Source organism: Barbus barbus (assembly GCF_936440315.1).
Source record: "Barbus barbus genome assembly, chromosome: 48".
NCBI classification, from domain to species: Eukaryota; Metazoa; Chordata; class Actinopteri; order Cypriniformes; family Cyprinidae; genus Barbus; species Barbus barbus.
In genome coordinates this window covers 20,716,762-20,742,232 of record NC_136726.1, presented here as the reverse complement: position 1 = coordinate 20,742,232, position 25,471 = coordinate 20,716,762, and the positions used below count along the sequence as shown (strand labels likewise).

Sequence of the window (25,471 nt, the reverse complement as noted above, 5' to 3'; positions counted from 1 at the left end):
GTTAGAAAAGAGGTTTGCATGTGACAACCGAAGCATATTTATAGAGTGACATTCTCAGTTACTGCAGCAGCAACACCATATATACTGGGGCCAATAATCTCACCGCTGTATAATTGCTCCGCTCTAGTGATAAAGAAGCTTCTGGATGATTTGGACAGAGTCGCCCCCTGGTGGCTCCACACTGCCACACCCACACCTCCTCAGAGGAGCTTAAAGGAGAACAAGAGATCTGGATGAGTCAGAAGTGTATCAAGGTTGATTCTAAATTCAGAGGACATTCGGGATTATCCCAGTCATCGGTGGATGTGTCTGAGTACATCCATTGATAAAATACGACACGATACGAAATATGACACACTGCAAAACACTTTAAAGGAATAGTTTATCCAAACCTGAAAATGTTATGAAAATGTGCTCACCCTAAATCATCTTAGATGTAGATGAGTTTGTTTCCTTATCAGAACAAGTTTGGAGAAATTTAGCACCACTTGCTCACCAATGGATCCTCTGCAGTGAATGGGTGCCGTCAGAATGTGGAAGTGGAGGCGAGGAAAAAGTGTCATTATATTTTGGCTAGTAGTAACTGTGTAAAATTAAAAACGTCTTGATGTATTGTTTCTTACAAACATGCAGCTTTTCATATCACAAGATATTAACTCATAGACTGGAGTCTTGTGGATTATTGTGATGTTTTTATCAGCTGTTTGGACTCCAACATCCATTGGTGAGCAAGTGATGTAATACTACATCTCTGATGAAGAGTGACCTGAAGGGTAAGTACATTTTCAGCTTTTTTTTAGTTTTAGTTTTTTTGAGTGATCTATTCCTTTTAAAAACATAAAAACATCTTATCAGTGAGGAGTAATTTCTTACAAAGCAAATCTCTCAATATTACTGGAGTAAAAGTGTGTTTATACTCACATCATGTGCAGAGTAATGTAAGGCATAGATGAGTTTCTGTCTCCATTTAGAAACACACTAAATCTGCAAACAAATAAAACACATCAGCTCAGAAGCCTGAAAACTTCAGTGCTGATAGATAACTGGCCATTTTGTGAGATATATATATATATATATATATATATATATATATATATATATATATATATATATATATATATATATATATATATATCTGAGGATAATATATCTGAACACACACACCTGCAGGCCTCAGATGAGGAACAATCGAGAGTTCTGATCTCCTGATCTATCTCGAGGATGTGAAGTTTGCTCAGACACGCTGGCAGATGTCCATCTGTGTATAAAACAATATATAATATTAAAGAATATTTTGAGGTTTTTATCAGTTTTCCATTAGTCCCTTTCAGGTCAAGATGATATTCACAATACTTACTAGTATTAGAGTTGGTAAATTGAATTTCAATGAATCAAATGATAAATGATTCAGTGAGTTTTTTTCATTTCACTTAAACATATTTATGCCATATCTATGTGAGGCATGTTATATATATTAAAATATTTTAGTAAAAATATTTTATCCTCTTGTGTTATATGTATGTAGAAACCCAAAGCTACTGGATATCACAACAAATTCCTTGTGTGTTTGCGCATACTTGGCGAATAAAGCGCATTCTGATCCTGATTCTGAAAGTATATACAGGTAAAAATAGCTATTTATTATTATGATGCATTGTTATGTTGATAAATATAACTAACTAGATTTTAACTGCTACTCTCATGGGAAAAAAAATAAAAATCACCCTTTTAAGATATTAAAAAGCAAATACATATACTGACTGTTTTCAAAGGCAGAATTTACAAATGTTATTAAATATAAAAATTTAACATACTTTAAAACATAAAATTATATTTTCAAAATGTAAACACAATGAAATATAATGTTGAGTTTTAAGAGTAAAATTATTTTAAAAGCTACCTTAACAATAGTTTTGACTACATGTATTTACTCTGTTCTTGTCTGTTGTGCTGCTGAGAGGTTTGCGTTTGTAGCTCCGCTTTTTTATTGAATCTTCACCTTACGTTCACTCTCTGTTGTTTAAAGTGATAATATATAACTTAATTCCCACCATATTTCTGGTATTATCTATCAAACTAATCTAACTAATTTGATTGTTCGATTTTTAAAACCGCGAGTGCAACGCATCAGCTGGTTAGCTTGTTACTCGCGTTTCTATTCGTGCCTATTATTGTTTTCATTTCTCTCTCACTCCGTTTTTCACGAGTTCATCAAACAACAGTGGTAAGTGGTAAGTTAAGTTGTTATCATTCATCAGTTACGGTGAGTAATGGCTTCTCCTGCTATTGTTGTTTGCACTTCATGTCACATGTACAGTTTATCTCTCTCTGTCGGCGATGAGGGATTCACATGTGATAAATGCAGGGAAATAGTTAGGCTGACAGAGAAGGTTTCAGAATTAGAGACACGCATCCAAACTTTAGATGAGGATAGTAAGAATGTGAGGGCTGTAGATACTGCTTTGGATGCAACTAGCTCAGGGAGTCCTGTACATTGTTCGGTTCCGGTTGAGCCCGTGCAGCAGGGCAGCTGGGTGACTGTAAGGCAGCGGGTCAAAACACCACTCTTCTATTCCGAAAATAGTGTAATGTGAATCTTATCATTAGTCTTCTCTACTAGATGTCAACGCACATAGTAAACGCACATCTTCTGCCATCTCACTATATGATGATATTAACACATAATATCATCTCCAGCTGCTCTGAGTCATTTCATTTAAGAAAGGACCCTATACAAAAAAAGAATAGGTTTAAAATACAGGCCTGTGGTTCTTAATTTCTTTTTATTAATTCATCATTTGCAAACTGATGTTTAATGTTCATTTTTTAGAAATATCAATAGCTTTTGTATTAAAACTAGCGAATCGAAATCTGAATCGATACCCAGCCCTACTAATAAGCAACTAGTTAACAGTGAGAATTAGTCCCTTAACTAAAGTGTTATCATAAATTTACATTGTATATATATTTACATTTATATATAAGTGTGTGTGTGTCTGTACCCTGTGTGTTGATACTGCGCTGTCTCCGGGACGGTGGCTGTTGTCCACCAGGCAAGCGTTTGGTTGCTCCGCTTAGCTCTGGAGGCTGAGGCGGCCGTTTGCCTTTACTGAGGAACAGAGGAGCTGACGTGTGACTCAGACGGTTCTTGTTCCGGCTGTCTTTGTCCAGCGGCCGAGACTTTGCCTTCTTGTTAATAGTGGCCTGGGTGGGAACACCAGTGCTGGAGTCTGAGAGAGAGCGAGCGAGAGATATAGTGGGAGAGAGATTATACTGTATATGAAAAGAAGGTTTGAATGAGTCCTTTGAACAAAAGGAGCAGCATAGAAGAGTTTTGAGAAGATATAGTGGGGCAAATAAGTATTTGATACAGTGTAACAGTAAACAAAGGTTTCTGTACCAAATATTAAGTTCTATTTTTCTATTGTATCAAATACTTATTTCATGCAATAAAGTGGACATAAATTATTCAGAAATCATACAATGTGATTTTCTGGATTTTTTTTTATATTCTGTCTCTCACAGTTGAGGTGTACCTATGATGAAAATTACAGATCTCTCCATTCTTTGTAAGTGGGAAAACTTGAAAAATTGGCAGTGTATCGAATACTTATTTGCCCCACTGTATGAATGATGTGTCAATTCACTGATTCATTAATTCGTTCATTCATCAAACTGATTCATTAATTCAACCATTTTACTTCCATAATGTGATGCATTTTTCTGAGTGAAACACTGTTTTTTTTAACCAAACAAAAAAACGTAGAGTAAGGCATGTAATAAGAAAGTAGATACATTTTAATTTCTTGCATAAACCATCACTGGTCACTTTACTAAAAGCCTTTATGTATAATGCATTATAAGGTATTCATAATGTACGTTATAATGCATTATATCTTTTCATAAATAATTGTAACTAAAGTTAAAAAGCATTACAGTATCTGCAGATTCTTTGTCACATCAGAAGTTGTTTGTTTGTTATTTGTTTAATGGATTATACTTTCCAAAGGTGTAAGAATTAATAGATAAGTATTATAATCTATGATAATTATTCATGAGATCATCATACAGTGCATTATAATGTGCATAACAAGGCATAATTAATGCATTAAAAGTAGGCCTACATAACATATAAAAACTTCAAGTAAAGTGTTAACAAGTCATTTGTTTGTAACTGCTCTGATGGTTGTCAAAATTTCTCATTTGTCTGGTGATTGTTGTCATACCTGGAGTGGATTGGTTGTTGCCTGCCAACAGACTGATAGTGACTGATTGGTTGGTTGTGGCAGGTGTTGGAGGGCAGCAGGGCGGGTGATTGGACAATGATGGGGAGTTGGAATCTGTAAACAGATAATCAATTTCTATGAAAGTAATAATCCACATATGTGTATTAGAAAACACAGCAGCTGTATTGTGAGCATGAGTGTGTTTTCTGGAACCTGGGGAGAGAGTGGATGTGGTCACTCTGGCAGAGGAGAAAGAAGCCTGACGAGCCGAACCCAGAGCAGAACGAGACCTGCTGAGACAGAGAGAGAGGTCACATGAGGTCTCTTTAATATTTCAGCTGTTTCTCGCAGAATGAGATTAAGCTGAGAATAAATGGCTCAAACTTTGATTAGATTTGCCAAGATACCAGTTTGAATCAAAAGACAGAGATCTCAATATGAACCCATACATTTTTATGGAATTTTTATACAAATTATCATGGTTTCCACAAAATACTGTTGTTAGCATAGATAATAATAATACATGTGCCTTCAGCAGCAAATCAGCATATTAGAATGATTTCTGAAGGATCATGTGACACTGAAGACTGGATGCTGAAAATTCAGATTTCTTATTGAAGATTCAGAATAAATTACATTTTAAAATATATTCAAGTATTCAACTGTTATTTTGAATTGTAATATTATTTTACAATATTACTGATTTTACTGCAGTTTGATCAAACAAATGCAGTTTTGGTGAACATGAGAGCCTTCTTCTCAAAAACCTCTGAGTAATGCAATTTTCCTTAAGAGGTCTTCTTGGGAAACGTAGGGCTGGAAAACTTTTGGTCATGGATGGGAAGAAGAAGTGATAGAGAAACAGAGAGAAAGGAAGTGGACAGCATACCACAGACAGAAGGATGGACAGAATGTGACGGTTGCAGTGAGGAAGGGCATCCAAGAGACGAAGAGAACGCAGCGGGATTCAGAGCTACAAACAACACTGAGAGAAATGAGCAGGAGGAGATCAAACCAGAGCATACAGAAATAAAGAGAAAGACCTCCAAGTATGACGTGGTGATGTCGTGTACATGTGAATAGATGTGTGTGTGTGTGTGTGTGTGTGAACACGTACATACCCCTCAACATCATTTATGCTTCCATGGTGTTGAAGATTGAGCACATAGAGGATGGACATGGAGATGACACTACAGAACGAGATGATAATGAGCATGAAACAGACACTCAAAATATTAATTCTAATGTTTGGGGGTGAATGATTCCTCCCTTACCTGAAGGCCATAACGATGACCAGCGCCAGGATGGTGCCCTGCATGAATCTGTGACTCAGGCAGCCCTGCTCCGGGACGGACCGCTGCAAACACAAGAACAGTCTCAACAATCATCTCATCCCAGTCCAAATTATTCTATTCCATTACATTCCATCTCATCGTATACCACTGATTCTGTGCAATCCCATTCTTAATGTTTGTATCCTATCCTGTTATATTAATCTATCCCATTCCATCTGATTCTATTCCATTCCATTACACATGATTCTATCCCATCCTATAAGATTCCAATCCATATGATTCTATCCCATTAAACATGATTTTACTCCATTCCATATGATTCTATTCCATTCCATATGAGTCTATTCCATACTATATGAATCTATCACATACAATATGATTCTACTCCATTCCATTAGGATTCTGTCCCATCAAATATGATTATTTTGCATCACATTAGTAGACTAATAACACAATATACATAATATTATTTATTCAAGTATAATTCTGAGTGAGAACTAGTTTCTTGAAAAACAGTTTTTATTTAGTTTTTCTTACCTGTAATGAGATTGTAACATCACATCTCATTCTATTCCATTATTGTTTTTAATATGTGTTTTTTTTGAAGAGGAAGACTGTTTTAAATCTTACCTTGCTTCCTGGCTTAGCTGTTTTTTTCTTGAGTGGGCCACTTCCTGTTCTGCTAAAGTAGCTTCCTGATTGACTAGAAAAAAGACCATGTTTCTTCACACTTCCTCACTTTGAATTTACTCAAACAGATGCATGTGTGAGTGCACAGCTTCATAAACACACACCTGACTGTGCCTCCGCTGACGGAGCTCTTCATGCTGTCTAGCCGGCGCAGTTTGGCGAGTTTTCGGCTCCAGCGTTCAAGCTCGTCAATGCGAGTCTCCAGATTATCAGTGAGTTTGCAGAGTTCCTTCACCGCTCCTACATTCTCCATAAAGATCCGCTCCTGCAGAATAAAACACACACATGAGAGAGAGGCAGGGAGACTGTGCGGGCATCTGTAAGAATGTGTTTGTGTGCTCATACTTTATTGACCAGCAGTAGGTTAGGGATGGTCTCTCCGTTAGCACACACCATGTCTCCTCCCTCCTTCACAGCCTCCGGCAGAATCTGCTGGACCTCCTGAGCGATCACCCCTGACAACACACACACAACCTGTTAACTGGACACGCTAAGTTTCTGTTAAGCACTAGTTATACAGTCCTACCTACTACATAGTGATTGTAACGGAGTAATCCTTTATGAATAAATCTCACAAAGAAATGTCCGGGTCACACTCATAATCAAAAGGAGAAAATAAGGAATTATTTTTGCGCAGCGTTGTTATTGCTAAACTAAATAACTGAAACTATAGAAAATATTTTTGATAATTGACAAAATGCTGGCATATACTAAAATATGAATATTAGATGAAAAAATAAATAAATTAGAAATGTCGTCTTAGCATCAAACTGAAATAAAGTTTAGGTACTAAAATTACTAAAACTAAAATAAATTAAAACCAAATAGAAATATTAACAAACTAATAAAATAACTTAAACTAAAAAAATAAACTGAAATTAAAATTAAAACTGAAAATATAAAAATCTAATTAAAAATAGTCATAAATATACATAAATAGTATTAAAATAACACTAATTTAGCATGCGTATTAGTAACATAAGTTTTTTTTTTTTGCATTATAATATTATTTTCATGACAGTTAAACATATTTTCACCAACACAAATTCTTATTACCGTCCAGACAAAATTACAATAGTTGATGATTTTCATAGCCCCATAAATCTGCTCCATTTTCTTAATGCAAAATATATATTTTTTTTTAAATTTGGGGGAGAAATATGACCCCAGTTGGGAATTTATACTGGGATTGATCTGTGGAGACAGTACCGGTCTCAGAAGTGGCATCAATGCCCACTGTGGCTGCAAACTCAGGCTTATACTGATAATGCACCAGCCTCATTTGGGAAATCCTCCTCAGGTTATCAGTGGTGTCCACCTGAAGAAAGAGAAAGAAGGTATGAAATATATTTGTGGACTGTTTGCAAATACAAACAGTTAAATTATTCTATTAACATGGAAACAGTTCAGGACTATTAAAAAATGTTTGCATGGTTGGTAAATGTTCTTAAAAAGAAAGAAAAAAACTTGCCCCTTTTAGACTTGCAGTCTATTAATTTACTAACTGCTCGTTTTCTTTAAAAAAAAACAAAAAAAAAACTAACACTAGCTTCTCTATTCTTTTTTTATTCTATTTATTTTCTTTTTATTTATTATACAATTAACAAAAAGCAAAAAAAAGGCCTCTAACACTACCTTGCACTATTCTTTTTCTATTCTATCTGTTTTCTTTTTATTTATTATATAATAAAAAAAATAAAAAACCTTGCTACATGTACTGCGTTAGGCAAACTGAGACTTGTCATAGCACTTGCATTTCATTGCTCTTTTGTTGATTTTGATTGTTTCCATTGTCCTCATTTGTAAGTCGCTTTGGATAAAAACGTCTGCTAAATGACTAAATCTAAATCTAAACCTAATTGGCAAAAAGGTAAGTTAAAAAATGTAATACCTTTTGCATGTGTAAGGAGAGATATAAAAATTTACCTCCTTCACATTCTCCTTGGCTCTAATATCGGAAGGATGCACAAGGGAACCCATGATCTTCACATTGCCGTGTACAACCAGAGCCTCATCCGGCCGGTCCGTATTGATGCCGACCCGGCCGTGATGGTACACAGAGTCCGGCATCTGCCCTCTCTGCCACAACACTTCACTGTCACTCTCAAATTGACCTGGGTTAGATGCCTGCGAGACAGAGAAAGAAAGAAAGAAAGAAAACAAAAGAACTAAGTAATATTACAATAACTTAAGTAATTGGCTGGGAAGGGAAGGTGTTACTGCAAATTCAGTTGACTTTTAAATAAATTTATACATAAAACTTAAAATAAATATTTTTGATATAATTAAGTTTTATGATTTCTTCAGAGTTTTTATTTCTCAATAAGACTAAAAAGTCAAAAAATGGCATTACAAAATCTAATCCTATTGAAAGAAGTCAAAAGTAAATGCAAACAAATTCAGCAGCATAATCATTAGACTGTAACAGTAATAGTGATTGGTCAGAGGTGGATCATTGACACAAAACAGGTTGGAGGAGGTCGGTCAGACTCGACCAGACTGACAGCGGTTACCCTGACGATGATCCTCTCGGAGACGTGAGCCGCCACCGTGAAGCTCTGACTGTGACAGTGAGCCTGAAGAGCTACTACCAGCATGAAGTACCTACACAAAATACAAACGCAAGTGTTTTTGAAGAACAATCCTAAGAGTTTTAGAGGAATATTCTGTTATTTTGATATTATGTAATATCTGTGGACAGTATTGGCAATATTTGGAGAAATGTAACATTGCATCACTTGCCAATGGATCCTCTGCAGTGAATGGGTGCCGTCAGAATGAGAGTCCAAACAGCTGATAAAAACATCACAATAATCCACACCACTCCAGTCCATCAATTAACATCTTGTGAAGTGAAAAGCTGCATAATCCATAATAACATTTCCTCCAGTGGAAAAGTCCTTATCTTTTTAACATAGTGTTTGTTTTGGACAATTTGGGACTGTTTTTGCTTGTAAACGGTGCTTGCATATTTCTCTCCTGATTAAGATGAGACGACTTTTTCACTGGAAACAGCAATACTATGGATATAGGACTCGTATTTTCTTACAAACACACAGCTTTTCTCTTTACAAGCTGTTAGCTGTTACAAGCTGATGGACTGGAGTGGTGTGGATTTCTTGTGGATTATGTTTTTATCAGCTGTTTGGACTCTCATTCTGACGGCACCCATTCACTGCAGAGGATCCATTGCCGAACAAGTGATAGAATGCTACATTTCTCCAAATCTGATGAAGAAACAAACTCATCTACATCTTGGATGGCCTGAGAGTTTCACAGATGTTGTCAAAAGACAATAGAAGGGGTTAGTAAGCCTGGTCAAGTTTACTTTGTCATGGTTATATTTTGTACCTCTGGTCAGGGTTCGGTTTGCCTTTCTTTCTCATGTTATTGGCTGTGGTCTCGCTGAAGTGGAGACGACCCACCGTTACTTTGGTCACCTGCTCTGGCGGCAATGTCACTCTATAAAACATATAGTTAACATTTATGTCACAGGCCAACTCAAATCCTCTCCACTCTTAACACATAATATTAGTAAATATGATGTAAAACTTACAATACTGGTTTAAAGGGTCTTTTGCTCCGGTCAGACTGTGACTGTTCCACATTAATGGACTGATTCATTGCTTCCAACTGGAAGAGACAGAGATAAAAACATGCTAGAACAGACAAAAGACAGTAGTAGTATGACATGTGTTCTGGTTGTTTGGCTCACCTTGACCCCATTGAGTTTCAGGTAAAAGCATTCAATGGGCTGTAGCCCATCGCTGGTCTTGACATAATTGGGATCTCCTGGCATCCCGATGTACACGGTCACCTGGAAGTGGTTCTTCTTCTGACACACAAATGCATCATCAGCCAAGGAGAAGTTAAAACCCTTATCTGCGTCCACCCTATATGTAGTCATGGGACTGGAGAGGCAGAAAGAGAGAAAGAGCATGAAAACGGCATGAGGAAGAGAGGATGTTAAATGTCTTTGTTAATTATAAGAGGACTTTAGGGGAAAATATCTTAAATAAAGTAAATTATATATATATTTTCATAAATAAATTATATATATATAAAAAAAAAAATCTCAAAATCAATTTCTTGTTATCTTTTCTTTAAATATATTGTATTTTATAATGTTATATTAAATTATATAATATTTAAAATATATGTTAATTATTAGAACTAATAATGATTAATTGTTTGGTTTATTTTTTAGAAGTAATTATTAAATAAATGTATTTGATTATATTCAATCAATGTAATTCAAAAGTGTAGTGGGTTTTTTTTGTTTTTTTTAGAAAGTTTTAAGTTTTGAGAAAAGTATTTAATATTTAGGTTTAGTAATGAATATTGATGTCATTGATTTTCTATACTATAAAAATGGTAATTGTATATAATCGTATATAACTGTAACTATATCTGTTTTTATGATAATTAAAATGTTAATTTTTATATTTTTTTTTATAAATTTTATATATATATATATTTTTTATAAATAATTATTCCTATACATCACAATTGATGTTCCTAATTATAAATTTGAATTATTTTATAAATAATTATTAATTCAATCAATATCCCCATGAGGACTATTTTGTGGTACATTTCTGCCTGATCATTCTCTCTGTTCATCCTCATTCCTCTCTCTTGTAAGCCAGATCTCTGCTCTTGCTCTCACTCCTACACACTGCTCACCTCATAGGAATTCTTTGGCCTCTGCCATCTATCTCTCTCTCTTCTGTCTCTTTTAGTACAGCCTGATACGTCCTTATACCCCATTAAATCCCAAACACACACTCTCGCCCTCGATGCATTTCTCATTGCTGTCGTAAATCTAAATGCAGAGGTGTGTAAGACCAGAGCAGCACCCACAGTTCTTTTCCACTGGAGTCGTATAATGTAGTCCATTTGTTCTGCTGGTGCGGCTGCCATTTTATGCACTGGTAGTTTGGATCCAGGTATGAGTTTTCCACATCCTGCATCAAACCTGTGAAAGCACAAATGCATATAGTCATGTAGTGCTGAAAATGCAGTTGTGTTCAGGTACCTGTGTGTGTGTGTGTGTGTGTGTGTACCAGGCTCTTGTTTGATGATGCCTGTGAGGATCTGAGAGTTGAGAGTACTGTTGGGAGAGTCCGAATGTTTTCTCTTCTTTGCCGGATGTACGGGAATCCCACTGGAGAAACACAGAGAATTCATTTACTGATGTGGAAAATTTTGATCTTTGACACTGCTGGTCCATCTCTACCTCTACGGCAGTGGTTCTCAACCAGGAGGCCGGGGCCCTCTAAGGGCCCTCAGCAAACTTCCAAAGAGGCTGCAAGATAACTTAATACAATTTAAATGAATTATTTATTATTAATACTTTAAATTAAATGATAAAAAAACACATAAAGTCAAGATTGAAATAGTGTTTTTCATATTTAACAAAGTTAACAAACCACTAGGTTTGTTTAAATTTATATTTAAATTACAAAATTATTATTAATATATTGAAATAATCTAACTCTTATCTAAATTAAAATGCTAAAAAACAAATAAATCAAGATGTAAATTGAAATAATACTTCTTCACCTAAAGGTTATTAACCAAATGGTTTTTGTTAGATTGTATTAGTACCACTAAATGCCACATAAAATAAAATAAAATAACAGGGGGCTGGGGCCCACTACAGGGCTTCAGCAAACATCCAAAAGGGAAGCAAAAAGTACATAAATAATAATTTCAATAATATATTTAAATAATCTAACTCTAATTTAAACTAAAACTCTAAAAAAAAAAATCAAGATGTAAATTTAAATAAATAATATTTGTTCACTTGGCGTTTGTGAACCACTAGGGGTTTTTGAGATGTAATAGTACTGCTGAATGTGATAATGAATAATCTAAACTGAACTAAACTACAAATGAATGATGACTGCTAAGGAATTTCTGTTTTTAGTTGTTTTAATTACTATTATATTATTTAATACATTATATATATATAATGTATTAAAAATTCACATTACTTAAATCTCTTAATAAAACGAGCAATAAAATGTACTTCTGATTCTCGCTCTCTTACTCAGGTCCTTGTGGATGTTGCAGGAGTTGATGCAGCATCTGACTCTGTTGCATGTCTCCGCCCCCGCCGCTGCCTGGACCAATTGGATACTGCGAAATCATGGGCTCTGGCTTAAGGTACATGTCCCGGTGCATGCTGGGATAGTGGGAGTGTGTGGGGAGAGGTGGAGGACTGGTCATGTGACACATGTTCTCGGGTGTCATTGTCCTGAGCATGTGCGGATCTAAGGTGGAAAATGAATAAGAAGATATTAAGTTACATTTAATATTTTACTCAAATTTGATGTCTACATTTATGCATCATAAGGTATTCTTCAACCTCTGCCTGTAAATAATTTTTTATGTCCACATTTATCGACTATATATTTAAAATTCTGAAACTCTTTTTTAAACCTTAAATAACTTGCAGTCTTGATTATTTATGAAATTCGATTCTCATTAAACCATTCGGGTGGCCTGAACTTACCGTTGGCTTGCTGGGGTGAATATGGCTCTGAACTGGAGTCAGGAGGGGACTCGGGTAGCGTTCTGCAACAACAATAACATTAAACACACTAAATACATGACAAAAGGAGTGACTTTCAGGGTTTTGTAGTTGCTATGCAATTGCAAGGGACTCTGAGTGGGTTTTAATGTGTTGCTATGTGATTTGATGTAACAGTACAGCTCTCCTCAACAAGACTCATGTTTTAGTTAGAAACCCATCAGAAAGCTCACTAAAAGCATACCTGCTGCTTCCTTTTGGTCAACATTATAAAACAGTGATTGCAAAACTCCTCACAGGTTATCATGTCTGACCCGTTGTGTCTCAGTGTTATTCCCAGTTCACTCCTCCGTCTGTCTTACTCAGACTTTATCTGAGCTGCAGAGGGTTATCTGAGGTCATATGGAATGAAGAGGTGGGGCATATCAAAGGGGTGTGGCTTACTATTTGATGTACTATGATTCTGAAATTGTGATGAAACTGCGTTATTGCGTATATGGAATGTATCAACACAAGCTCATAGTGATTCATAACTATTTTACATTATCGCAAATTATTGGCTAATTCATATGAATTCATAGATTTTCGTACAATCTGCTTATGGCCTACTGACAAACAGGTTTAGGGACGGACATACTTTTTTTTAAAAACCATAAGTTTTAGTACCGTACAAATCACATCGTACAAATTCATATAAAATTACCACCTCGACAAATAGTTATGTTTCGCATTACTTTCGTGACCAGTCCCGTGAGGTGTCACTCAGATTTGACATACTATGATTCATAAACTGCAATGAAACTGCATTATTGTGTTCATGGCAATTTGTAACTATTTTAAGTTATTGTGAATTGGTGGCTAATTTGTATGAATTTGTATCTTTTCATATGATCCACTTATGCCCCACTGATGGTTAGATTTAAGGGTGGACATTCATGCACTTTTTCTAAAAATCACACTCTTTATGTACGAATAAAATTGTACTAATTCATAAGAAATTGCCATAAAAAGTTGTTTTTTCATGATCTGTTTGAAACTATTCCACACAAATTTGACATACTGTACTGTTTCTTATTTTGTTGAAAATGTGCTATTGTGGCCATGACAATTTATAACTGTTTTATGCTATCGTGAATTGGTGTATAATACATATGAATTTGTATGTTTTTCTGGCCTCTTTCTCTTAGAGCCTTCAGCAAACTTCTTATCTGGCTGCAGGATGAATTAAAATTATATAAATAAATAAATAAATCATTATTACTATTTTAATCTAACTCTAATCTAAATTGAAATGTTAAAATAAAATAATTGAATAACAATAATAATAAATATTTGTAGTTTTTATTTGCTTTAATTACTTGGAATAACCTCATGCAAATTTGTTGTAAAATAATATATATAAAATTATTCTATGAATTTATAAGTTTTCATATGATCTGCTTATGAGCCAATGACAGTTAGGTTTAGGAGTGGACCTTCATGCTTATGTTTTTTTTCTTCTAAAAATCTGTATGTTTCCATACAAATAACATTGTATAAATTCATACGAACTCCCCAGACCATAAAATAGAGGAGTTTTCTCATTAGATCATGTGGTCAAAATTTATATTATATATATATATATATATATATATATATATATAGCAGAGAAAAATATTTCATTTTTTCAGAAACATATTTCACCATATTTGCTTCTTCTTTCGGCGGTCTCTTTCTCTTACCCCGGTGCGTACTGTCCACGGTGGTCTGGTTTGACGTGTGGCTGTTGGTGTTGGGGTGTTTGGCTCTGCTGTTGCCCCAGGCAGGGGTAGTTGTGTCTGAGGTGGCCCAGTAGCGGTGGAGGCTGGTAGGAGTTCTGGCAGGGCTGGGGCAGGGACGGGATGGCGCCCTGGCGCAGCGGGATGGGAGGGCTCACGCCACACCCTACCCCCCCTGAAGCGGATGCCCCGGCCTGGGGCGAGGGATACTGGGGTCCCGGGATGCTGTGGACCTCTGTGAAACAACTAGAAAAGAAAAGAAAAAAAAAAATCACTAGCTGATAGCTAATATGATTTATTATAATCAAAATAAGAACATAACCAGAAGAAATTAGGTGTACTGAGTGGTACAAGCTGATTCCAGATTCGTACATGTCAGTGCTGTCGTCCTCTTTGCTGATGTATTCCTCCAAGATACTTGTGTCAATGTTTGTTGGCTCCAAAGTGCTGTTAATATCATGACCTGCAAGGGAAATAGAGGGAGAGAGAGACAGAGAAAGGTAGAAGAAGAGAGTGAGAGAGGAGGATGAGTATCGTGTTCCTACGCACCGTTTCTACAGTGATAAAATAACAGTTTCACAACATTTCTCATTCAGACTCCAACAAAAGAAGCAGACAGTTTCGAGTTGCTTGCAACACTTCTAATCATTTGTTTGCTTGTTTAATAGCCAGATTGATGACATGTGGTCAAACTAGGGATCACAGATTAGGTCCATGGAAACATAAATGTCTTGGAGGTTATAGACACAATACAAATGGTAAAAACCCCAAAAGGAAGGTCACTTGCGAATAAAGTTTTCTTTTATTGTGCATGAAAATAGCTTTTCTCTCTCCTCCCATCCATACCTCTCTATGCATCTGCCCCCCCTTCTCCACCTCTTTACCAAATCTCTCCAAATCTCCTCCACATGACCCATTGCTGTAATCACTCCATTGCAACACCTGCAATAGGTCACTCTCACCGAGGCTGACTGACCCTGCACACTCAAGCCAAATAAAGCACCTTTTCTTGCATAATCTTTTGCATAATCTTTCTCTTTATGCATTGTATAATAAATGTAAAAAAGGGTATGTGCATGCTTTTGGGGTAAAACATTTAAATACAACAAATATATAATATACATAATAGTAGTTTTGTTCCTCTTTTGCAAGTTGCTTTGTATAAAAAGTCCTGCTAAATGCATAAATGTAATTAAAGAATGTATGCAATCACTGAAGTCCAAGTTTCAACAGGTACAAATATACAAATTGCACAAAGAAAGCAAGGCAAGGCAACAAAGGATGGAGAGAATGAGGGGAATCAGCCCAAGGTCAGGTGGAGGTGTAGTCGAGTATGTAGAGACCCCCACTAAACCTCTCTCTCTTTGATAGATTAGGCCACTAACGAAGACGGAATGTGAAGAATTCCAGTGTTAGTGTTGGGAAAACTCTCTGGTCCATCAGCCTCCCACAGCCAGAGAGGGTTCACATCCCGCCCCAGTGGATTTCCTGACATAGACGGCACCATTTACAGAAAGCTAACACAATTCTGACTCACAAAATATCCCAAAACAACTTGTCATTGCAACCAATGAACTGGTTTGACACCTGATCCAGCTGTGAAATGGTTTGATTCTGTGGATGCGAGTTTACTCAGACTGATCTATTTATAAGCCTGTCAGTGTATGTTTACACAAGGTATAAACCAAGAGTCAAAGCATTTGCCATAAGCCATTTGAGTGATCTCAACTGTGCTTAACCTTTTAAGCATAAAAATCACAAAATGTATTTTTTCTATAAAAAATGAGTGATGAAACTCCTGCTCTGCAGGGAAAAATCAGCGCTGACGTAATGTTTGGAGGTGCAGCGGTTGGGGTCTCTGCTTGGATAGTTTTATGAGTGTGCCAACAGGGCAGAGAGAAACGGAGAGGGATGATTTTACTAAATAAGATCCAGATGTTTCCATCCTCCTGCGTTAAATCTGCCAGGCCAGTGCTGATAACGACTGCAAGATTGACTGACGGGAACGAGAGTGGGGGAGCAGAGGACAAGAGAGAGAGTGTTGTTGTTGGACAAAAAAATAGAGAAGGTGATTTTAACAAACATATGAGAAACGCATTCTTTGTACTGTTTTATAAAATGTTTTTTTCAATAATGATCATGTTCAAACCACTTGTGTTTGTGCGCTCATACTCTGTGAAGAGCATTAAACATGTATTGTCACCTGTTATACTGTGAAATAATTCACATTGAGTTAATTCTGCAAGCTCACAACCATTTTTCCTTGTTCGCTACTGCTGAGTTGGCATTAGGGGTGGAACGGTTGTTCTCTGTAAAAAAAATTGAACCGTACTGTTCTTCACACACGGTTCGGCACGTGCTAGGTCCGCGGTTCAACTTAAATCTGGCAACGCATCTGTAATATGGTTTGTTATAAATAACACGTAAAACAAACAGGGTTCGGCTAATGTATGCTTCTGCTGATGGAGGCGCATTCTGGCTTCCCAGTAAATTTCAACAACAGCGATGAAAAGAAAAAGAAAGAAAAAAAACATGGACAAACCATTCACTCTTGTTCAATGCGAATGCAGTATGCTGGAATATGAGCAGTCATTTATCCAGTCATGGTGCTGATAGAGCGCATGCACAGGTGAGACCTGAACAGCACATGTATATCTGTGTTTAAACTAAACTCATTTAATCCTTGCCAGTTTAAACATTTAAGAGCCAGAAGACGCGAGCTTGGGCAGATCTGTGTGTGCGCTCATCCGAAGAACGCAAACCTGCACAAATATTAAGCTCTCTCTGAAGTATTGTTTGAATGGACAAATTCACACAAAAATAATTTCAAAATGCCTGTCTTGGTAAGTATCTTATAGCAGACACAGGCAGCTGAACGCACAGTATCAGTGCACTGGATCCATGCATTCGCTTATAGTGACTGCACTTTATTAATATTAATACAGAAACAACAAGGAAATCACTCCCTGCTCGATTGAATAGCTTTTGTAACTTTAATAAAGATTCATACAGTAAAATATGCAATGCTATTTTATTTGATTACTTTATTCAATTTATGTACCTAAAAACTAATGTTACCTAAAAAACCTATTGTACAAAAAATTTGTATCTTTACTGTATTGTATTTATTTGTGCTGTTGCTTGTATTTTTCCCTAAACATAGCACATACCGAACCTACCGAAACCATGACTCTAAAACCATGATACAAACAAACCGTGAGCAGGCCTGTAGCCAGCTATGAGGCCACCGAGTTCTGGACCACGGTAAATGTTTCATGTTCAAAAATAAAATTTGTTCTCTGAATGACTAATTTGCTGTTAAACTCCTCATATGAATGTCTGCATGACATGTATAGCCTAATTCAGTTTTTTTAAACAGTTTGCAAGAATTTTAGCGTTCGTGGTATGAAAATAATCGTTGTGAGATGCTGACGAAGTAAACGAGTCTCTTTGAGAGAGTTGTGGGTGTAGCCAGATCCAGCTATTATAAGCCATTTTAGACTTGTCTTTTCCACTTAATTTGACACTTTAGAAAATTAATAAAGTAGAAAGTTGTAGTTTAGGGTTAGCCATATATTTATCTTATCTTATTTGCAAAAGATTTGAAATAATTTTGGTTTATTTTTTATTTATTTTTCGTTTTTAATAGCAATATCTGGCAACACTGCATAGCCAGCACTCAAACTGACAGTAATCAAAAAAGCCCATGGACAGGTTATTGCTGACAGGATACGACATTCGGTAAGGAAACGCAAAAATATCATGATATTATATGTCAGAAACATTATCAACGCTGTCAAAAACAGTTTTTAACACTAGTACACAGATCTATAGAACAAGTAGGTTACATAATGAAATGAAATACGCAAACACTAGCCATGAAGAAGTCTATGCTATGTCATTCAGTATAGTAGTTATATTTTCACAAATCATGCTAAATAAATTCTTAAGAGCACTAGACAAAGTTATCAGCTATATAGCAATAGTTATTAATAAAAACTATAACAGCAGGGCTCCAAACTGCGACTAAAATGGTCGCATTTGCGACCAAAAATATTAATTTGCGAGTGAAGTTTTTGCTGAGGTCGCCACTGGCGACTATATATAATTTGCATGAAAGGACTTTTTTCCCGATTGTTTTGCGCTCACATCTTTTGTTATGTTCACGTATTAAACATAAGACGAAGCGCATCAAAGTTTTACTGAAAAGAGTTTCAAACAGTCCTCGTCTCTGCCGCACACAGTCTGCTGAACGCAGTGAGAGAGACCTGAAAGGGCCTGTTTACACCTGGTCACTTCATGCATTTTCTCTGATCGGATATCTATATGATTTGTTAAAACGTTTCCCCATTTACACTTGGCCACATAAATGTGTCTTCGCAAAACGGATATAAATCCGTTCTTCAATTCCCGCTTCATATGCAAATATATACGGAGTTCACGTCAATGAAAGCAATGGATAATTTTATTAATTATCAGCTAATTTCAATATCAAGAGAGAGCGCGGCATCAGCACTGGAAAGATAGGCTAGTCTCGCTACTTTTAATGAAGAAGATTGTGTGTTGAGCGTCTGCGGCTTACTTTCAGGTTCATTCAGTTTGCGCGTCGCTTGCTGAAGAAATACTCCGCTACTCATCCGCGGTGATGCTTGTTGCATTGCGCTGTCATATCTGACTATAACATGCCATATAGGCTATAAAACGATCTCACACGTCTATTATTTTAATATTATGGGAGGAGTAAAATTACCATATGTGGTTTCAACAACCAGATGCATTTACACTTGTCCGGTCGATCTTCTTATCGAGATCTTAGTCTATATGCTGTGTTCTGTTAATGCATGGACTTCCTGTTATTTGAAGCGCACTTGCCATCCAGTAATCGCAAAAAGCTTTGTGCTGTCTTACTTTTTAATAAAGTATCAGCTTTAAAATGCTACGAAATTCAAATGATGTGCGGGCCACAAGCGCACACTTTGGGTAATATAAACACCAGTACCCCGCGTCCACACGGTCCGTGTATGCGTCCGGATCGCGCGAGCGGAGAGTATCGCACTTAATGCTCAGGCGCGATCTCTTTAGCACCTCAGTTAAAGCAGCAAGTGAACCCATTATATATTTCGATTTACTACTATAGTATGAAATGAACATGATCAAAAGGTAGGCAATAAGAAAGCCTATAGTACAACTTACTGAAATGTTTTATGTAAAAGCTCATTGTGTTTCAAACTGAGGAAATGTATAAAGCTTGTAAACATTGCATTGTAATACATTTACCTCAGAATAACCACTCAGTGTCCATAAACTCATCAGTCAGCTAGAAAAATAACTATAAAGAGGAGCGTTTTGCTATATTTATGCGCTGTTGCATATTAATATTTTTACTTGTTCTGTTGTACATGATTCAACTCCTCCTATAAAATTGCATTTTACTAATGAAGAAAAACAGACTGAATGTGTGAAAGACGTGACAACGTTTATAGGATGCACTGCACTCAGTTGCCAAGTGATGCTTATGGTCCATGATATTGGTACAGATTCTGTGTAATGAACAATTCTTTGTGACTGTATATTTCAAGTTGTAAAAGACATTTAATTCACACTTTAAGTGAACCTTAGTCCCCCGGTCGACCTGATCATCTACAAGATGGATTAAAATGCTGATAAAGCCTAGAAAAGATAAGACATAAACGCATGACAAAATGATTGAAATGTTAAAATAGGGGGGAAAAATAAAATGATAATAATAAAATAAACCACTTTTATTCTGTGGCACCTAAAAAAATAATTTGGCGCCTAAGTTTTTCTTTTATAGGAGCCAATGGCTCCTTACTCGATTTTTTTGTCTGGAGCCCTGAACAGTAATATATTGTTGCATGAATAATAAACAACTGATAAAAATATCCACCCCTAACTATAGTACACTATTAACAATTTTGATGCAATAAATAGGGTATGATTTAAAAAAACAGAGAAAACATCTTTCACAAATATCTACATTTCTGTCTCTTTTAAAGTGTTTATAGTGTATATATTGAGTTGTATTTGTATGTTATTATAGCACAATTCAACCCCCCCCAACTAATTTTCAAAGCCTGGCTACGGCCATGACCGTGACGTGAGTAAGTAGAACCGTTCCACCCCTAGTTAACATGAGTTTATATTTGTTCAATGTAGAGAGATTAATTTCATGTGCTTGTTTCAATCTTTTAAGCACTACTAAATCAACTCAAAATGCCACAGTTCAACTTATCTCAACTCTTGTTGAACAATTCAAAGCTTATTTAAACAACCAAACACAGTCCAGCTTAACACAACTAAACAAAACTCAGTTTATGAAGTTGATAGTTCAATGTGATGGCAATAGTTCAATTTCAAACATTTATGACGCTAATAGGTCAGCTCTACACGCAACTGATATTAATATTAATGATTATTAATATTTATACTGTTCAGAAATATGTACTATTTACACCACTGTTCAAAAATATGAAGTCAGTGCTTTTTTTTTAAAAGAAATTAAAACTTTTATTCAGCAAGAATGCAAATGACATTTCTTTTTCAAATAAATACTGTTCTTTTGAACTCTCTATTCATCAAATAATCCTGATAAAAATGTACCACAGTTTCCATTAACGTTAACTGATTTCAATATGATAATAATAATAATGTTTCTTCAGCAGTAAATCATCATATTAGAATCATTTCTGAAGGATCATGTCACACTTAAGACTGGAGTAATGATGCTGAAAATTCAGCTTTGATCACAGGAATAAATTACATTTTAACCTTTATATTCAAATTCAACAGTTATTTTAAATTGTAATATTATTTCACAATATTACAGTTTACTGTATTTTTATTAAATAAATGCAGAGCCTAGGTGATCAGAAGAGACTTCTTTCAAAAACATAAAAAAATCTGACCCCAAACTTGTTTGTTACAGTAATTGTATCACAGTTTAACACACTGTAACACCTTGGTGACTAAATAAGGCTGTAACTGAACTTCATGAAAAAGCTTTAGATTTGTTTCCTGTTTGTTTCGAATGAAGAACTGATGATACTGAACTAAAGCATTTGGCATCACCAAGGAGCCAAACTAAAACCGCTCCCTCGAGAGCTCATTAATCACAGTCAACAATATACCACACATCCCTTCCTCCGTCTCCATGTATATCTCTCTCCCTCTATCTCTCTTTACCTCCCTCTGCACTCTACACATACATACATGATCTGTTTCTCTACATCTCTGCATGTGAAACTGAGCATTGAATGTGAGTTCTTATGCATGTTAATCATTAAGCTCTAATTCACACCAAAGTAAAGTATAATAGAGCGAAGTCCATTACATTATCAAACGGTAAACACTACCCAGAATGCCCTGGGTTTGAAAGACCAAAACACACATACAGCATCCCCGTGATCAATACAGTATTCATCTGAGTTTCCACATAGTTACAGAGGAAAACATTTGCACAATTATTGACCTGATAAGAGAACTGTAAAATCAGACAAAACTTTGATAGATATTGTCATCAGGCTTAAAGGTGACATATAATGAAAATCAGGTTTTAAGTGCTATAATCAGGTCCCCAGTGCATCTACCAACCAAGGAAACGTGAAAAAGATTAACCCAGTAACTTTGTTTTAGTAAGCATTTTTCTGCAAGCTTCGGGAAGAACGAGTCGTCTCGGGGAGTGATTCGTTCAGTCGCGCATGCGCAACATCCTATAGGTTCTGCACTGAATTAGTTCACCTGTTTCGAGTCTTCAGGTTTTTCGAGTCGTTCGTTCATCACGTGACAGCACCATATGCGTAACCTATGCGGTCTGAGTTTATGGGGTTGTAACCTGATGAACGAACGACTCAAACCCGAAGACTTGTCAGATAAGAAGTGAGGTGAGCTGATCATAGACTGAAGACCCATGTAAACAATAATTTTTTTTTTTCTGTTTCTTATACCATTATAGTTTTGTATTGTTTATAGTGTGATCAACGTTTGCATAAGTAGTAGATGTGTTAGGGAAGTAGCACGCAACATTTTAATTATATTTTGCTAAAATGAACGAAATGACTCGAAAAAAGATTTGTTCATTTTGCTGAACGAGATTCAAAGGTCCTAGTCAGTAAAATGATCCGAACTTCCCATCACTAGTTTTTAGCAGGTACGAGCTGAAATGGAGCAGCAGCTCATTTGGATTTAAAGAAACAGGCACGAAAATCTGAGTTTTTCTGCCTCCACTCAAAATAGGCATTTTCAAAATGATATAATACATGATCTGTGGGGTATTTTGAGCTGAAATTTCACAGACACATTCTGGGGACACCAGATACTTATATTACATATTGTAAAAAGGGGCATAATATGTCTCTTTTAAGAGAATCTAAAGCCTCCTTCAGACTGTCAGCCCAAATCCGATTTTGTGCATATCCGGATGGAATCTGATTTGAATAACTGACTGTCCACACAGTATATTGCAACTGTTCATATCCAATTCGTGTGTCCATAAGCGCTCTTTTGTTTTTACTGAATGTGCATTGAATATGATCGGATTTCAATCGGATTTGCACAAAAATCGGATTTGGGCTGACAGTCTGAACGAGGCCTAAGAATGAAAATAATGTTTTAATATTTTATATTAAAACATTATTTTTTTGTATGTTCCTTCACCTTTGTCGTCAGTTTTTTATCCAAAGTAATGCCATATTTCACTTCTACTGTTCTCTTTATTTATTAATTTTGGGTGCGCTGAGTTTCATCTGTTTGATCCATCGCGTTGTTCTGTTGTCACATTTTGGAAGCAGCAATTTGGGAAGCACTGCCACCTACAGGTGCATTTTGCAACAGCAGCGTATGAAATACCGAATTGAGCAAAATTATGATATCGTACCGTTTGAAATATAATATATACCGGTATTTTTCAAGTATCGGTATACCGCGCATCCCTAGTGCAGGTAGTGCTAAACGATATGAAACTGGGGTGATTTGTCTAATGATTTTGAATGGCCCCACGTACCTAGGGTTGAGTTTCTTGCAGGGTCGGCGGACCTGAAGGTCTCTGGATGAGAGCCATACCCACTGACCAGGGGTAAAACTTGGTCCTGCTCTGCGGCGACGATCAGCCTCTTCCTTCACTCTCCGAACTGCCAGTTGTAGATGTACGTGGGCTGCTTTCCATGTCTCCTCACTCCGTCTTAGCCAGTCATTGACCGCTGGAAGCTCTGAGGGTTCACCTGACCAGGGGAACATTGGAGGTTGGAATCCTAGAACGCATTGGAAGGGGGTAAGTTCGGTTGCTGCCTTCCTGAGAGAGTTCTGGGCATACTCTGCCCAGATCAGATACCGGCTCCAGTCATTCTGGTTGTTGTGACAGTAGGAGCGGAGGAAGTGGGTGAGTTCTTGGTTAAGTCTCTCAACCTGGCCATTGGATTCGGGATGGTATCCGGAACTGAGACTGACATTGACGTTTAGCTGTTGACAGAAAGCCCTCCAGACTTGTGATGTAAACTGTGGTCCCCAATCGGAGACGATGTCCTCTGGGAGGCCATAAAACCTGAATACCTGTTGTATTAGGGCTTCAGCCGTCTCGAATGCTGTGGGTAATTTAGTGAAGGGAATAAGTCGGCGGGCCTTGGAGAAGCGGTCGATAACAGTGAGTATGGTGGTGAAGTGATTGGAGTCGGGTAGGTTGGTTACGAAGTCGATGGCGATATGGGACGAAGGTCGTTGGGGAATGGGAAGGAGGTTGGAGGAGACCTGGCGGTCGCTGATGGGATGACTTGGAGATGCTGCAAGAGTCACAATTCTGCACGAACCGGGTTACGTCTGATTGGAGGGTTGCCCACCAGAATCGATTAGTGACGAGTTGAATGGTGGCATTGATAACTGGATGACCGGCGCTGGGGAGTTTGTGAACCCACCGCATGACCATCAGACGTAGAGCGGCGGGCACGTAAGTTCGGTCAGGCGGGCATTCGGCTGGAGTTGGATCATTGATGGGGGCCTCAGAAATCTCAGTCATAATATCCCATTGTACAGGTGCTAGAACAAGTGTGGAAGGCAGAATGAGTTCAACCGTGTTTGAAGTGGGATGGTTGAACTGTCTGGATAGGGCGTCCGCCTTGCCATTCTTGGAACCGGGGTCGATAAGTTACTGTGAAATCAAAGCGTGAAAAGAACAAGGACCATCTGGCTTGTCTGGGGTTGAGTCGTTTGGCGGACCTGATTTACTCGAGGTTGCGATGATCTGTTAGCACGAGGAATGTTAATTTTGCCCCCTCCAACCAATGACGCCACTCCTCAAAGGCGGCCTTCATGGCCAATAACTCTCGATCACCCACATCGTAATTCCTCTCTGCGGGGTTGAGTTTGCGGGAGTAGAAAGCACATGGGAAAAGTTTAGGTGGATTACCATGACGCTGAGAAAGAACTGCCCCGATTCCAGTGTTTGAAGCATCCACCTCGACTGTGAATTCCAGGTCCGGATTGGGATGATGTAGGATAGGAGCTGAAGTAAATGACTCTTTTAACTGTTGGAAAGATTGTTCACTGGCATGTGTCCAGCTGAGACATGATTTACCTCCTTGAAGTAGAGATGTGAGAGGGGCCGCGACCACACTGAAGTTCCTGATGAAGCGTTGATAGAAGTTAGCAAATCCAAGGAAACGCTGAAGTTCCTTTACTGTCGTGGGTTTAGGCCAATTGACCACCGCCTGAACCTTACTGTCGTCAGGGCTGATGACGTAGCCCAGGAACGAGATCTGAGTCTGGTGGAACTCACATTTCTGTATCTTGGCGTACAGTTGATGCTTGATGAGCCGCTGGAGTACTGCCCTGACGTGCTGAACATGGGTTTCAAGGGAGTCGGAGTATATCAGTATATCATCCATATAGACGATGACGAATCGGTTTAGCATGTCCTGGAGGACATCATTGATGAATGCCTGGAACACAGAAGGACTG

General features: G+C 37.2%; 1 protein-coding gene across 5 annotated transcripts in view; it reads right to left on the bottom strand.

The window, feature by feature from the left end:
• myrf (myelin regulatory factor) overlaps window positions 1-25,471 on the bottom strand; it is a 42,305-nt gene that overhangs the window by 535 nt on the left and 16,299 nt on the right. The window contains exons 2-24 of one of the 5 annotated variants that reach the window (XM_079412295.1): window positions 14,879-14,969; window positions 14,471-14,752; window positions 12,732-12,793; window positions 12,267-12,489; window positions 11,278-11,378; window positions 11,075-11,189; window positions 9,927-10,122; window positions 9,768-9,844; window positions 9,563-9,673; window positions 8,716-8,815; window positions 8,138-8,338; window positions 7,421-7,529; window positions 6,557-6,666; window positions 6,316-6,476; window positions 6,152-6,224; window positions 5,501-5,583; window positions 5,348-5,416; window positions 4,440-4,516; window positions 4,227-4,340; window positions 3,003-3,230; window positions 1,165-1,258; window positions 922-984; window positions 104-209 (exon numbers count right to left, since the gene is read on the bottom strand). In XM_079412295.1, coding sequence (XP_079268421.1) covers window positions 104-209; window positions 922-984; window positions 1,165-1,258; window positions 3,003-3,230; window positions 4,227-4,340; window positions 4,440-4,516; window positions 5,348-5,416; window positions 5,501-5,583; window positions 6,152-6,224; window positions 6,316-6,476; window positions 6,557-6,666; window positions 7,421-7,529; window positions 8,138-8,338; window positions 8,716-8,815; window positions 9,563-9,673; window positions 9,768-9,844; window positions 9,927-10,122; window positions 11,075-11,189; window positions 11,278-11,378; window positions 12,267-12,489; window positions 12,732-12,793; window positions 14,471-14,752; window positions 14,879-14,969 — 2,846 coding nt within the window. Of the gene's footprint in view, window positions 1-103; window positions 210-921; window positions 985-1,164; window positions 1,259-3,002; window positions 3,231-4,226; window positions 4,520-5,347; window positions 5,417-5,500; window positions 5,584-6,151; window positions 6,225-6,315; window positions 6,477-6,556; window positions 6,667-7,420; window positions 7,530-8,137; window positions 8,339-8,715; window positions 8,816-9,562; window positions 9,674-9,767; window positions 9,845-9,926; window positions 10,123-11,074; window positions 11,190-11,277; window positions 11,379-12,266; window positions 12,490-12,731; window positions 12,794-14,470; window positions 14,753-14,878; window positions 14,970-25,471 lie in introns of all 5 variants that reach the window. The other 4 variants (XM_079412296.1, XM_079412297.1, XM_079412293.1 and 1 more) reach the window with 4 other exon arrangements.